This window comes from Rattus norvegicus, chromosome 4 (genome assembly GCF_021556685.1).
Source record: "Rattus norvegicus strain SHRSP/BbbUtx chromosome 4, alternate assembly SHRSP_T2T, whole genome shotgun sequence".
NCBI lineage: Eukaryota > Metazoa > Chordata > Mammalia > Rodentia > Muridae > Rattus > Rattus norvegicus.
The window spans coordinates 142692911-142707863 of record NC_141537.1 but is presented as its reverse complement, the minus strand read 5'-3'; the positions used below and the strand labels follow the sequence as shown (position 1 = coordinate 142707863).

At 47.2% G+C, this 14953-nt stretch overlaps 1 protein-coding gene and 1 long non-coding RNA gene across 22 annotated transcripts in view; one reads left to right on the top strand and one right to left on the bottom strand.

Annotated features, from left to right (window-relative positions):
- Itpr1 (inositol 1,4,5-trisphosphate receptor, type 1) overlaps nucleotides 1-14953 on the bottom strand; it is a 367970-nt gene that overhangs the window by 52686 nt on the left and 300331 nt on the right. For all 18 annotated transcript variants that reach the window (XM_087656084.1, XM_087656085.1, XM_087656086.1 and 15 more), the window contains one exon: nucleotides 767-928. In XM_087656084.1, the coding sequence (XP_087512210.1) occupies nucleotides 767-928 (162 nt within the window). The remainder of the gene's footprint in view (nucleotides 1-766; nucleotides 929-14953) is intronic.
- LOC102547466 (uncharacterized) overlaps nucleotides 1-14953 on the top strand; it is a 91574-nt gene that overhangs the window by 68947 nt on the left and 7674 nt on the right. For all 4 annotated transcript variants that reach the window (XR_015686941.1, XR_015686943.1, XR_015686940.1 and 1 more), the window contains one exon: nucleotides 6190-6260. This is a non-coding gene — a long non-coding RNA (uncharacterized LOC102547466). The remainder of the gene's footprint in view (nucleotides 1-6189; nucleotides 6261-14953) is intronic.

The following is a 14953-nucleotide window of genomic DNA, read 5'->3' as shown; positions in this document are numbered from 1 at the left end:
GCTTGCAGCCAACCGTTGAACTGAGAATGGTGTCCCCAATGGAGGAGTTAGAGAAAGAACTGAAGGAACTGAAGGGGTTTGCAATCCCATAAGAATAACAATACCAACCAACCAGAGCTCACAGGGATTAAACCACCATCCGAAGAGTGCACATGGACAGACCCATGGCTCTAGCTGCATATGTAGCGGAGGATGGCCTTGTTGAGCACCAATGGGAGGAGAAGGTCTTGGTCCTGCCAAGGCTCAACCCCCCATTGTGGGGGAATGTCAGGATAGAGAACTGGGAAGGGGTGGGTGGATGGGTGGGGCAACATCATCATTGAAGAAGGGGGAGGGAGGATGTGATAGGGGGTTATGGACGGGAAACAGGGAAAGGGGATAACATTTGAAATGTAAATAAAAAGTTTCCAATTAAAAAAAAAAAAAGCTAAGGCAGAACTAAGCACACACTCTCCCATCAGTGAGTCAAGTCCCAAAGGGGACAGCTTTATGCAGTGTGTTGTCTTTCTTGCCCAGCACTTCGCTGAGAAAGTTTACATATTGAGACCACACCCTTAGTAGCACAGAAACAGTGACGTATTCACACTACATAAGGGCAGCCAACACAGTGACTGGGGTGGGGGGTGGTAGTGAGTGTCTTCTGACCCTCAGTCCCCTCTATGGAGGTGAGAAGCTTCATCACTGTAGCATGAACATTGCCTATCTTTCCATCAGAGTAGGGACGGCGTCGACAGTGAGTGTGGGGGTGAGGGGTGTGGCCCTTTACCTGGTCCTTTAGTTCTGACAGCTGGCCAGAAAGATTGGTGACCAGCTTCATGGTGGACTCCAGCTTCTCCTGCAGGTTCCTCAGCTCGTTCTGTTCCCCTTCAGAGTCACTGCTGACCAGGGACATGGCTCTCATCCTGGGGAACCAATCAAGGTTTCTTTCCTAGAAATCACAATGGGAAGCAGAGGGAGTTACTCCTAAAGGTGGGAACGAGAAGAGATATCTTTATGCCATCTTCCCATGGCTGGCATTAGTCTTCCTCATTTGCTCTTCACGTTTTTTTTCCCCCATATGAAACAGGTCTCATTATGTACTACTCACTGGCCCAAAAGTATATAGACCAGACTGGCCTTGAACTCACGGAGGTCTCTGGCCCTGACACAAACATTGAGAGTAGAGGTAGGTGTTCACTACTGTGATTGGCCCACTTAATTATTTTGAGAAAAGGACTCTTATACATGTCAGCTCCCCAACTTGGCTAGACTTGCTGGCCAGCAAACCCCAGGGATCTCCACTCTTCGGGGAGTACAGGTATGGGCCACCTTGTCTGACTTCTTAAGTGGGTGCTGGGGAACCAAACTCAGGTCCTCATGCTTGTGGGGTAAGCACTTTACTGCCTGAGTCATCTCCCTAGCCTAGAGAAGCTGTAACCAATGCCAAGGAACTCTTAATTCCTAGAAGAGGAAACGGCTGTAAAATTGAATGTAAGCACAGAGTTAGGCTTCCATTTAAGCTCCTAACTGAACAGTCAACATTGCCACTTTCACTTGAGTCTTTATTACTATGGCTCTTGTCTTTGCCAGGTTACATACATGACTGACAAGCTTTGTCTCAGATCAGGGCAAAACATGCAGAACAAGCTTTAGTAATGTTCAAGTTATAACTCAGGCACTGAATGCATTCACACTGCTGCATAGCTACACTGGAATATTTTACTTTATCTGAGGTTTTGATCACTGTAGGTACCTCAAACTGTGTTGTATTTAAAAGGAATTACCCAGGGGGCAGGGAACACATTAAGTTCCCAACTGTTCTGACATTTTAAAGGACAGGTTGTGAATTTGCTTGGGCAAAGGGACTGTTAAGGGGACTGAAGATGAGGCATGGGCTCCTCAATCCATTTCCAGTTTGTGAACTTATGGAAGGTACCCCTGTGTTCCTTCCAGACTTCAGTGGGTGACAGATGCTGCCCACTATACAAGGCAGGGCCATTAGGCCACGTGACCCACCCAATTCCATTCTTTTGATGTCTCAGCCTGTACAGTAAATGGTCGTGTGAACAGTCTTTCTCACCTCTGGCTAACAGAGTGGGACTTTTCCTTCTCCCACCTCACTTCCTTCTTCCCATGATGCCTCACTCCTCGACAGCATGCCTCATAGGTTCTGAACAGAGGGGCAGGAATGCACAGAAATCCAGGGGAACTGACTCATTCTGGGCCTAGCCAGTGTCCTCTCACCTGGACCATTTTGATCTTATCAGTACACACTGCACACTTTTCAGAACACCCCTGTAGGCAGGAACAAGGTACTATTGTTGCTTTGATCTACTGTGGGTTCCCAGCCTTTCTCTGGGAGCCAGTCTTTTCTAATATAGACTATTTTTGCTCTGTGAACCCTATAGACTCTGTTATAACTACTGTTGCCTCCTTCAAGGTATCTATATACATTATATAAAAGAAAAGATGCAGCTGTGTGCCAATAAAACATTATTTACAAAGTGCTGGTGGCTCACTAGGTTGGGACTGTGGACTAGTGTTGGCCAATCTCTGTTGTATGTAATAGCAGTGTCAGTGTCTTCAGACTCTAGAGACCCAAGTCTAGATAGGATATATCAGTTAAGACCATTAAACTGTCTTCAGTTAAGGTGATCTTTCGGGAGAAGCCATGCAAGGGCCTGGTAAAAAATAAAGAAGGCAAGCCATGTACTAGCACATCTTTGTGTGTGTGCGTGTGTGCGTGTGTGTGTGTGTGTGTGTGTGTGTGTGTGTGTGTGAGTGGTGGAAGGGGGTTGTGATCTCATGTATTCTGAGCTGGCCTCAAACTCATTGCGTAGCTAAGATAACCTTGAACTCATGATCCTCCTGCCTCTGTCTCTTGACTGTTGGAGTTATAACTATGTACTGCCATGCCAACTTATGTGGTTCTGGGCAAGCATTCTACCAACTGAGCTCTATTCCCAGCTCAAATCACATGGTAAAATGTCAGGGGAGTCCAGGCACTCACTACTCTTTAAAGTGAGGGGCTGGACCCACCTCAGTGGAGTGACTAGATCAAAGCTGATCGTCAGTGTTTACGGGAGGATGGAGGGATCCTTCATGAACTCTACTCACACAAGCTTAAATAGCTAAATATGAGCTGCTTACAGTGTTTCTGTGGAAAGACAAACATGGCGGTGTCTACCCTGCTATACCCCATGATAAACATTCATGCTACTCCACATCCACATTTATTCTAATCAATTTCTCAACAGAGCGACAGGCAAAAGATCAGCCCATAAAACACTCTGATTCAAAGCCACTAGCTAGAGCTCTGAAGAGTTTCTCTACCTGTAATCTGTTACCTACGGGTCAGCTTCAGTGACCTGCTGCTGCTGAACCTCTACACGCCTGTCTCCATCATGTAGACACATAACTCCATGTTCCCACCAAGGAAACATCTCAATTTAAGGGATGAAATGCTGAGGGGGAAATGAACTCTGTATTTTAGAAGACAGAAGCATGTGGCCGCTGGGTAGTGAGTTTTCTCTTGTCAGGGTAAACTAGCTTCTGGAAAGGGGTCAGATGTCGGGGATTGGCTGACAGAGTCGTATACCCAAATCCACGGAGGGATCTCACAGTCCAACTTACCCAATCAAAAGCCTCAGCTATCCAACCTCACTGTATTAAGTTTTGTAGAATTATCCTAGAGGAGAACGAAGACCCCAAATCTTACTGTCATTGTCAAGCTCTGACAGTGGCAAGCTCTGAGAACCCACTATCAGCTGGATGCAGAAGAGGATGCAGATTCCACCAGCACAGATGTGATCAAAGTTCTGACTTGGGTGTAGGAGACAGGACTTAAGTCCATTTTCAAATAAGATCTTAGGAATTAATCTGTATTTGCAAATTGTATATCACTGTGGCTGAGAATACAGGTGGGCCTCTTATCGTTATTTGAGCTCAAGTGTGTGTAAGTAGGAAAGCACTTTAAAAGTGTAACAAAACCAACATAAACTATGGGAAACCTTATTTCACATGTGTGGCACTGAGCATGGTGCAGTGGCCACAAAGATATGGTCGATGCATCTGGGTCCTGGGACCTATTTCAAAGGAGATATGTTTGCCTTGGACACCTGAGTAGGAAGTGGGTCTTCCGTCTACGGCCCAGGTGTAATGGTCACCAGTGTGGCTGGAGATGGAGGTGAGGGTGGACAGGCAAGGTAGCTTAGAGTGTAGCTGTCCAGTGGCCCAGGAAGGGTCTGGGATAGAGAGAGCGAGGAAATGAAGGAAAGAGGAGGGAAGGAGCCGTGAGAGAAGAAAGGCTGGTATGGGGCACGCATAGTGAGTAGCCACAGGCTCATTTGCAATTAACTTATTACTGCTCAGCAAATGGATGCCCCAAGGCCAAGCTGGCAGCAAACTCCTCTAAGGTCAGGCTCTCTAGTGCCCTATCTGCTTAGCAAAGCTTTTACAAAACACAAGATGGATTTCCAAAGAGTCTGTGTCAGTGAAATCTTTAAGACTCCAGGAGACCCTTGTATGGGTGTGCACACAGCTTTGAATCTGGGGAACAGTAATACATGACTGAACAATGACAGAACCATGAGGCTGTGCTATGAATTCCCACCTTCTTCTGCATGCAGCATGTGTGACATCTACCCTCCTCCCAGTTCCAGCAGTGACTGCAGGAAGGTCTTTGAACTCGCGCACAGTTCTTCTGCCTAAGAGTCCTTGACTGAACTTTTACTCTTTCTGTCCCCCCTCCCCCAACTCCCCCTGCTCTATACATGGGACATCTGTGACTCTGGGATATGAAGGCCCTGCTCAAGGAGTCCATAAAGCCATCCACAGAGACAATGTACCTTTAAACCATAGTAAACTGAAAGAGTGCTGTGGAACACTCTCTCAACCTTACGGAGCATCCAGGACAGCAATGAAAGGCCATGTGTTCTAACCCTGTGATAACCCTTCATTCTCTATTTCTTAAGAGATCTTCCATGAAAAGGTAGGGGAAGCGGGTTTTCTGGGTTATGACCCCTTTGCTGTCTCCTTAAATTTGTAATGTGAAACTGGGGTAGGAGGAACCCCACTAAAATCCTAACACGTCGAAGACAACCTTACTGGAATAGAATCCAAGTTCTGTGCTGAAATAACAGATCCTTAAATGTGAGAACCTTGGTATTGCCAGTATTTTAATGAATCACCTGGCTGTTAGGTCAAATCTCCAATTACGAAGTGGTTAAAATTAATTAGCAATTCTAGCCAGACTCTTCTCTCAGTTTCCAGGTGGTTTTTGCATGTGGCTCAATAGGATAAGCTCCTGCTGGGTGAGGTTCCTCATCAAGAGGGTTCCAGTCTATACAGAGACTCAATCTGAGAAGAAAATGCTCAGAATATGCAATAGAGTGAGAATGTGTGTGTGTGTGTGTGTGTGTGTGTGTGTGTGTGTGTGTGTGTGTGTGCGCACGCGCGCGTATATGAGTGAATCCTGGGATTTTTTAATGTCATTACAAACTTGTCATCCACAAGTTCTGTAGCCCATGAAGAGCTCTAGTCACTTGCCCTGAAGTCTACTCAGGATCAAAAGCATGCCCCTGCCTTGGTCGCTCTTGCATTTTTGGGAAAGCCATCCTTGACCAAGACATTCCGTTTCTAAATGAGTTCACACTGTGGGGAATGTGTGTGGTGGTAGTGGGGGGAGGGGGTCACACGGCATCTGCCACTCTGGGTCTGCTCTATCCTTCTTGGTCTTCCTCACTCGGCTTGCTGCTGGCATCTCACATGCCAATGCTATGAGGCACTGTCTGCCCTGGTCCTCCCACAATCCAGTCAGGCACTTCCCATCCTTGCAAATGCTTCCTGTGTCAGAGCACAGAGACTAACTGAAGCCACAGCCGGAAGCAGGCTAACCACAAGTGCTAAAGTTCTGGTTAGTTCTTTTCTAGGTAAAGTTGGAAAAGTCCCTGCAAAGGCAAACACTCAAGTTTTAGACATGGGGGTGGCACTGATCAGCCACTCCCAACACATCCTTGACTGGAAAGAGGGAGTGTGTGTGTGTTTGTGTGTGTGTGTGTGTGTGTATGTATGTGTGTGTGTCCGTGGGGGGGGGGAAAGGGGGGAGTTAGGGGTAGGGTTTGGAGCAGAGCCAGGGAGAGGAAGAGCAGAAACGGGTAAGAGAGGATGGGCTGTGTCAGCACTGCTGAGGCAGGTGCTTTCTCTTCCCAGGTTCACGTGAAGGTGCTGTTCTGAGAAAGACTCCAGAGAATCTATGGCCTCCTCAGAGGGAGCCTGCTCAGGTAGAGAATTCTGTTTACTGCATAAACAAGGGAAGGTTACTTACCAAATCCTTCCTTCCTTCCTTCCTTTCTTCCTTCCTTCCTTCCTTCCCTCCTTTCTTTTCTTTTCTTTTCAGTTTTTCTCCTAGTAATGTATTTATTCCCTTCCTTCTTTTATAGAACGATTAGAACATGAGGACTTGGGGGTGGGGTAAAGGGTAAACATATGGGTCATGGAAGAGAAGACAAGTTCTAGAAATGGAATTCTTAAAAAAAAAAAAAGAAAGAAAGAAAGAAAAGAAAATGGAATTCTTGCTTTGCTCCCAAGTAACCCCTCTGGAAAATGTCTAGATAGCAAGACTGTCTTTTCAACTCAGATGGTAATTGCAACTCTATGTCTCTGGTCACACTAGAAACAGAGGCCAGGAAATAAGCTGGAGTTCAGTCTTCAATCCCTCGGAATGCTTAGAGGAGGAGGGAGACTGAAGGTAATACTTAATTTTGCCAAAGCAGACATGTAGGGTGCCCAGCAGACTGGAATCAATTTCCCCTTTGGTGAGCAAGACTGGGTCATTTACGCTGAAGAAGAAATGAACTGTTCTTTAGAGCATTTGCTTGTTATGCTCTGTGACGTTCTAATTTACACATTAAAACCCCTAGAAAGTATATTCCAACTTGGTAAAGTCAGTGGAGGGGCATATGAGGCCCAGAGGCTTTTAGGGCAGCGAAGCTATTAGGTGTGATTCTGTAGTGACAAACCACACGTTTGTCAGAAAACACTGGATCAAACACCAAGAGCAATCCGACCAACATGGCCTGTGACTTTCACAACAGTGTCACAGTCTCTGTGTCTGCTGCTACTGATCTATCTGTACCTATCTATAGCTATATCCTCAGTAGTCTGTATTGGGTTAACTGGAGAGAAAGAGGAAGGAAGGGAAGAAAGGAAAGGGAGGAGGTGAGAATTGATACATGGGAAGATGCGCTTCCTGCCCCATTTCTCTGTAAACCTAAAATTGCTCAAAAAAAAAAAAAAGTTTAGTAACTGGAATAAAAAAAAGCTCTTCTACCTGGAATTTCATCGCTACCTCAAATAAGCTGCCAATGAGAATCCAGTCAGCCTAAACCACAGAGACGCTGCTTTTTCACGGCTTCTGTACACATCCACCACAGATTTGTGACTGTAGAAAGAGCAAAGGCCTGGATCAAAGCTAGGCAGGGTTGGAGGTGTGACTTTCTCCATCCACACAGGACAGAGTGAGTCAGCTCACTTAGCTCAGGAGGTCCTTTCTCTTTTCTGTTTTCTTTCTTTCTTTTTTTTAAGAGCTCACTAGCCGTTGGCACTTGGTGACAATATGGATCAAGTAGTTGTGAATGTGTCCCCTAAAATGAATGGCATTGTATAAAAGCATTGTAAATCAATAAAATCACCTGCTCACGGTCACATAGCTCACTTAGAGGCAACACTGTAACCTAGATATCAAGACTCCTACCTAAACTGTTTTCTTTCTGTGGGGTAAGGTTTTGGAGACCCCGCTTTCTCTTTGACCAGAAGCTTATCCAAGCTGCTTACAAGCGTGCTCAGAATGACATTACTGCTACAGGCGCATTATATAATCTTCAGCAGGCCTATGATGACCGGTTACCCTTCCTAGACTTAGTTAATCGTTGTTCTTGGATGATAGAGCACAACAAAGACCAGCTCGTGCCAGCATAGAGAGCCGCACCCTTTTCTGATGAAATTCCCCTAGCAGCCAGCTGTAGAATCACCCTTTCAAGTCAGTCTGGGGCCACAGGTGGGGTGTTCCCTGGGCACCCATAGGGAGTGTGAGAAGGCAGAGTTCACCACTGGGAGTGACACGCCTGGCTCCTGGGCACCTGAGGCTGCCACGTTGAGCAAGCCAGAGGTCAGAGAGGAGAAGGAGGTAGGTCAGCGGCCTGTGTTAATAAGAAACAGTCTGGCAAAAGTCGCTCTTTTCCTGAATCCAGCATCCAAGCTGGCTTCTGACCTGCTGCTTAGACGGCTTCTCTTGCAGTTTTCGAAACCAGCTAAGAACTGACCAGAACGTTCCTGTTGGAGACCTTGGCAATTTTCAGTGGTTTACTGATTCTTTTTAGATTCTGTGAGTTTTCAACTTTGACATGGTTGACCGAATTCAGGGTTTTCTTGTTTGTTTTGATGCCTAATTTGATGACTGAATTTCTAAAATCCTTTCCCCCAACCAGGGGAAAGTCCTTCAATTCATTTACCTTTGAACAGCCACAAAAACACATAGCTAGGTATGGTGGCACATGCACTTGGGAGGCAGAGGTAGGAAGATACGGGGAGTTCAAGGCCAGCTAGGGCTCAATAGTGAGACCCTGTCTCAACACATGTAAACTCACATACAAGTACACACACAGCGAAGAGCTGTTTCATGTACCTTGGTGTGTGTTCGGAGCTCTTTCAGCTGGGTTTACGGAACAGGAAGCCCAAGACAAGCTTTGCGCAGGGTCACTGCTTTGCAGATATTCTGAGGGCAGGCTAGGAGCAGGCTACCACTCCTCCTGCCACAGTTCTCCAGCTCTGCCCCTGCTGACCAGAAAGTGGTTTGCAGCGATGGTGCCACCTCTGAAGAACTCGTGCCAGAGCTTGCCTATCAGATGCAGGCTTTCCAGATTCCCCCATCCTCTCCAAATCACCTATCCTAACCTCTAAACACTTGCAAGCCTGAGTCTCCCCTGATACCACTTTGAAAGGTCGTACTCAAGTCCTTTCCCTTCCCCATGTTCCCTGCAGGCATTCACTGTGTAAAGACAGGTCTTAAGTAATTTCTATTGTGTGCATTTGATAAGACAGTCCACTTCACGGTACTTTATAGGTTGAGTTTATTTTTTTACCTCTTTATCAACTTTTAAACTTTTTAAAAAAAATTTTTATGGCTGGTAGCAATATGATACTATTGAGTGGTTATATCAGATAAAGTTGGTATTTAGTACCATCAGGAATGAATGCAGGAGTTAGGGCAAAGGAGTTACAGATGAAGCCTGGAAGGGTGGCGGCCCAGTGGACTGTGTGATAGACAAAAAATGGCAGGGTGGCTCAGTATACATCTTTTTCTTTTAGTGTATTAGGCCTGCCTTGTTGGGTGATGCGTGTGTAAATATTCACTCTAGGGATATAAGCATGTGCTCTCCTAGGTGATGAACACATTTCTCCATGGCTCTATCCAACCTTTGCTGCTACAACCCTGATCCCTGCAGCCTGGAAGACCAGAGTCAGGTGTCTCCACTCCCCATGCTCCCCTTCATCATCTCAGACCCTTTAGGGCAGATGATGGGTCTGCTCCACTTTCTGTCAGAAATGATGTAACGTACGGACAGATTGGGGAAAATCCAGAAGCGTGCACGCAGAGATGCAGGCTGGATGCAGAGTGAGTACTTCCCAACACCAGAAAGGTGTCCATGAAATGCACAGGAAGGAGGGGGCGGCCCCACCCCCTCTACACTAGAGGACAGAACATGTTATGAAGTTAGGTAGGGAAACTTAAGCTCAGCAAGCGCTTTGTGCAGCTGCCACCGACAGGAACCCAAGCTGAAGCACAGCGGGTGGGGTGAGAGCCTGGCTGGCTGGCTGGGAGGTGCATTGAATGGTGCTGACACACAGTTTCCAGCCACTGAGAAGGCAGTGCCAAATCCCTCTCCACTTCTCTTTCACCCTGATATATTCTTGAACTTGGACGTGGTGTCAGCTAACTCCAGGAGGCGTTCTGGGAATTGTATTTAGAGGGCAGCACAGGCTGTCTCCTCGCTTACGGAGGCTGAGGGCTTTTCACCAATGAATATGGCCTCCCAGGTTAGGCACAAAGTTGTTGCTATGGAGATGAGGGTACCGACACATTGATATCGCTGCCCCTGGAATTTATCAAGACACTCCCTTCCTCCTAGCATCCCCCCTCGATTTTCAGAATCAAAGTCCAAACCCCTTTACTGTATGCTTGGGTGGAGCAATGGGATGCCAATGTCACATTTCCAATGCTGGGACAAAGCACAGCTTGTGAAAACTCAGGTAAGACAGGTCAGGGTGGAGCTGGCCGCATGCTCTGCCAGCCTCTGTCCCTCAGTTATGAACCCCACTTGTCAGCCAGCAGGGGCTCCAACATTAAGGGCTCTCATTCTAATTTCCCCACTGAAGTCTCCTGATGGCGGTTGACATTTGATATGCATTTCCTTATGCTGGGCAGCCCTTTCTCCACTGATATCCAGAGCCTTGATTTATCCCGAAGAATCTCCATCCCAGTCCTTGGACTACCTACGCTTGTCAGAAGCACGGTTCCTGCACTGGAGAGCGCCCGTCTGCAGACTCCAGAGCACAGGCACTCCTTCAGGTCAAGCAAAGTGCAAGACTTGGGCCAGTTCTGCTTTAAGACAGAAGGGAGTGACACCCGGGCAGAGGCGGTACTCACTTCCCATTCTGATCTCTTAACCTTGCTAACAGTTGCTTTCTGACTGTTTACTTCCTGTGTCTTCTTATCAACTGCAGACAAACAGGCTGGGGCCAGCTCTCCTCTTGCTTCCCAGCTTCCTCACCGTGGTCCCTCGCAAACCTCTTGTACTGCTTACTTTGTTATCACAATTTATTCACTTGGAACATTTGTTGGACAGACCTTTCCAGGACAAAAAAAAAAAAAAAAAAAAAAAAAAAAAAAAGATTCTCACCTAGCCTCTGATACAAAACTGCTTTAGGCTTTTAAGGAAAGCCTTTTCCAAGAATGCAAAGCTAAGGGCCCCTCCCTTGCTGGGCAGGAGCTCACCTCTATCTGAGAGAGGATTAGCCCAGCAGAGAGCACAGCTGTGAGAAAGAGTCAGCGTGGGGCTTAAGGGATGTCAGAACAGACATTCTTCTGTCTAATTGTCACTTAGTGAAGCTCAGGGTGTGAGTCACCTGGGCGGGGAAGCTGGTCTGCCTGGTGGCTCTGACGGCCCCTTTACTCTCTTGCCCTTAGATTTCTCTCTCTCCCGGATCTGGCCACCAAGGACTATTCTCCGGTGTCTCAAGTGTAAGTGATGGCAGAGGTGTTTATCGTATATTCAGATAAATTCTTTAGCAGCGCTGGGTACTCCCTGCCCCACCTTCTGTCATATTTACACTCTAGCACTTGAGGTGGGCACCTGGGAGCCAAGCTATCCACAGCTTTGAGCATTAAGCTCCACCTAACCACAAAGCTGAGGCCTGCTGACTTATGCATTAGCCGGCCAGCATTACCTAGGAGATCCTCTTTCAGGCTCTCTGCCCTACCCCCATGGGGCCTTTTCTGCCTCGTTTTAAAAGTGATTAATTCCATACACTAGGGAGATGAGGCAGCTGGATGACAAAGGCTGCAGGCTCCCGACCCAGAGGGTTGTGTGCAGGTGCACACACACAGCCCTCCCCCAGCAAGGGTACCTGGATGTGTGGGTCGGGGCAATCTGAGGCTGCACTGTGGCCTGGCAGCTTTGGTCCAGCTGTATGACCCTGCAGAGGCTGCTTTACCCGGCAGAGTTGAACTGTTCACCGTCTGGTGAACTGTTTCCATCCTGCTGGGAATAGGCTGAGCGAGATGCTGCACAGAGAGTGTGTATCTCATACACGGTGACTAATGATAACCCAGGACAGGCAATGGTTATCCAACCATCCCTGCTTTTGCCAGCATACCCCAGGCATTCAGGTCACCTGGGGAAACACATTCTCTGAAGCCACTTCTGGGTCCCAGATGACTACCCTGTTTGGCTTCAGACACTAGGACAAGTGACTGAGGTGCATATTCTACATATCAAAGCAGACCTGGCCTCCAGGTTCTCACAGCATCCCTCAGTCCCTACGTGGCATACCCTGCCTGCAACCCTGAACTTTCTAGCCCAGGGGCTGGGCTGCCCTTCCCCCAGAGGTTCTTTCTATACAATCCAGAGGTTTTGTCTTTTTTCTACCTGTCCCTGTCTCTGTCTCTCTCTGCAGGCACTTTCTCTTTCTCTCCCTTTCCCCAGCCGCCAGACCCCAGCCATTTTCTCTCTTCATGGTGACTTCCCTGGCCTTGGCCCTTGGGGCCAGTGAACTCGCCCGAGAGCAGCTTCCCAACAACCCTGCCTATATAGAATCTAATCCGGTTTGAATTGGCTCATTTCATTGGCAGAGAAATAACCTATCTATCACATGCTACCCTATCACATGTTACGCAGAGGAGAGAGGCACTCAGAATAGCCCAGGTTATTCTATCCAGTCACCTTACTTTCTATGCAGTTCACTCAGAAACACTTCTGGGGGGAAAAAATTAAGATTATGAGATGGAATTTCAGATACATAAGGGAATCTATGTTTAGTTAGGAAAACAAATTAATTCATTTATCATTATCATTATTACTTTTAAAAAGCACTCTTCCTTTTAATGTTTCTTGTGCTTTGAGCAATCAAGAATTCAGGCTTCTCCCCCGAGTACAGCAGAAAAAAGGGCTACTGCGAATCACATGTGTTGTCTCTTAGTTGTAACATTCCCACTTCCACAGTAGTTACATCCTCCTGGGCAGATTAATTCAGAATGGAATCCTATCCAATAGGATCACCTTATCTATAGACAAGCATAAATCCTTAGTCTGGTGGGCACAGAACAAAGTCACTGGTGTAGAAATTATATACAACTGTGGAAATGCATATGGAGATCAAGATTAACAAGACTCCTTAGGCTACCACCATGACTGGAGTTCCTCTGTGAAAAGGCCACCCTATTTATTTATTCATTTATTTATTTTTATCTATGCTGCCAGGGCTGTGCGAGGTCACTGCAGTCACAGCTAGCCTGTGACAAAGGCAACATCCTCTTTATACAGTAAGCTGCACATGTATTATCGGGAGCAGGGAGCAGAAGAAAGCAAGTTTTTCCAGACCTTTGAGTCACAGCACCACTTACTATCAGGGGCTGCAATCAAAGGTCTACTAGTGAACCAAGAGTAACCCCAGAACTCTCTCCATTCTCCAAATTGACAGAAACCCCACTGACACAGGGGAAAGGGGAAGATACTGGGTTTCTTTCCACACAGGATGTTATTAAATTAAGACAGCTTGGTGATGATCAGATGGCAGCCAAGGTACCTCTCACAGGGATGGGACTCCAAGGAAGCTCCGGTTGGCATTTCTTCCGTCACCCTGTGGCCTTCTGTTTACTGGCTGCTGTGCTTAGGCTTGCCCACCAGCTGTTGCCCTCCACACCCTCCTGCCACACTCTGGTCTTATCTGTCTAGCCCCATGGGTGTGTGAGGGAGCATGAACCTGAATTTGCATAGCAGATGGTCAATGGGTCAGCGATGTCCTATGACTTGCTGGGGATTACATGCCTATGAAGTCGCAGAGCTGGCACTCAGACCAGGATCTTCTGTCTCCATACCCAGTCCCTGGTAGGAATGGGCTCTGAAGGGAAGGCACTAACGAAACAAGGAGAGGGATGAGGATGCAGGGCATGTGTTCTTAAGTGAAATTTAACTTGTGGGCAAATGGCTGGGAACTTCTCAATTACAAGATCATTTCCTTCTTTAACCGCCAGGGCTAGTAAGAAATATACAACTGTCCTTGACAGAAGAAACATCTTGTTACCTTGACTGCCGGCCATTTTCTTGACTGAACTAGGAAAGGTGATACAGCTAACTTCCAGAGCCTGTCTCGTAGGCGTTGTTTGTTTTGAGAAATGGTCTTATGTAGCTGAGGCCGGCCTCAAACTCTGGCAATCTTGTCTCTACATCCTGGTGTAACAGGTATGAGCTACCACATAACCTGGCTGTCATGTTTTTATACAGGTTGGCCATTACCAAAAGAGGAAGTATGCCTTTGGGACGTGAATGTAGGCAAAGGAGTTCTGTGTTCAGCCCTTAGGCGACTCCCATCCTCCCCATCCATGTTCACTCATGGCCAGTCAGTTCTCTTCCTAAACCACATTCCATCAGGCAAATGCTAGCTTTGGGAGAAGAGGCCCATGTTCTAGGCCTGCTGCCTCTGTCTGAAAAGGTGCTGTCCTTTCTCAGGACCACATACCCCTAAAGAGCCCTTTCCAAAGATTCCTTCCCACACATGAAGAGTCTAGGAGGGGTGAGTACAGCTGGGCTCTAGCTTCCGTCCCTCATGGCCATCCCCTATCTGTCCTTCACCTGCAGTCTCAGCAGTCTCAAAGGCGTGTCTTGCCACACAATCTGGTGTTCTGTCCAGAATTAGTGAGTAGGAGAGGTTTGGGAGGTCTCTTCCTCATAGTAGAAGCTTCCACATAGCATGAGCTCATGGGGTTACAACACAGGCATGTGACTTACAGCACTGCAGCTGAGGACCTAGGAGCCTGACACCCCTGAGTGGGTCCTGAAGCTGGTCCTGTCCTGCTATGGCTAAGTCTCCATGTTAGGGATTCCTGTGTCACCTAATTGAATCTCCACTAAAAACGACACAGGCAAAAGGCTCTGCCTTTCGGCCGGTGGCTCTAATACTCTTCTGTGCCTCTCTTATTGCACAAAACATCTGGCTCCCCAGCAGCGCTGACATCCAGAGTTAAGAACCCTTTGATGCCCTAGATTTTCATGCTTTCTGACAAGACATCTTATCCAATCAAACATGCTACAGACAGGAAGCAGAATGAATGCCCAGGTCCTCAGAACACTGAATGCAGAAGATGCTGACCAGGCTCTGTGGCAGGCAAGGGGTCACTCTGCTCTTCATCTCGATCAAG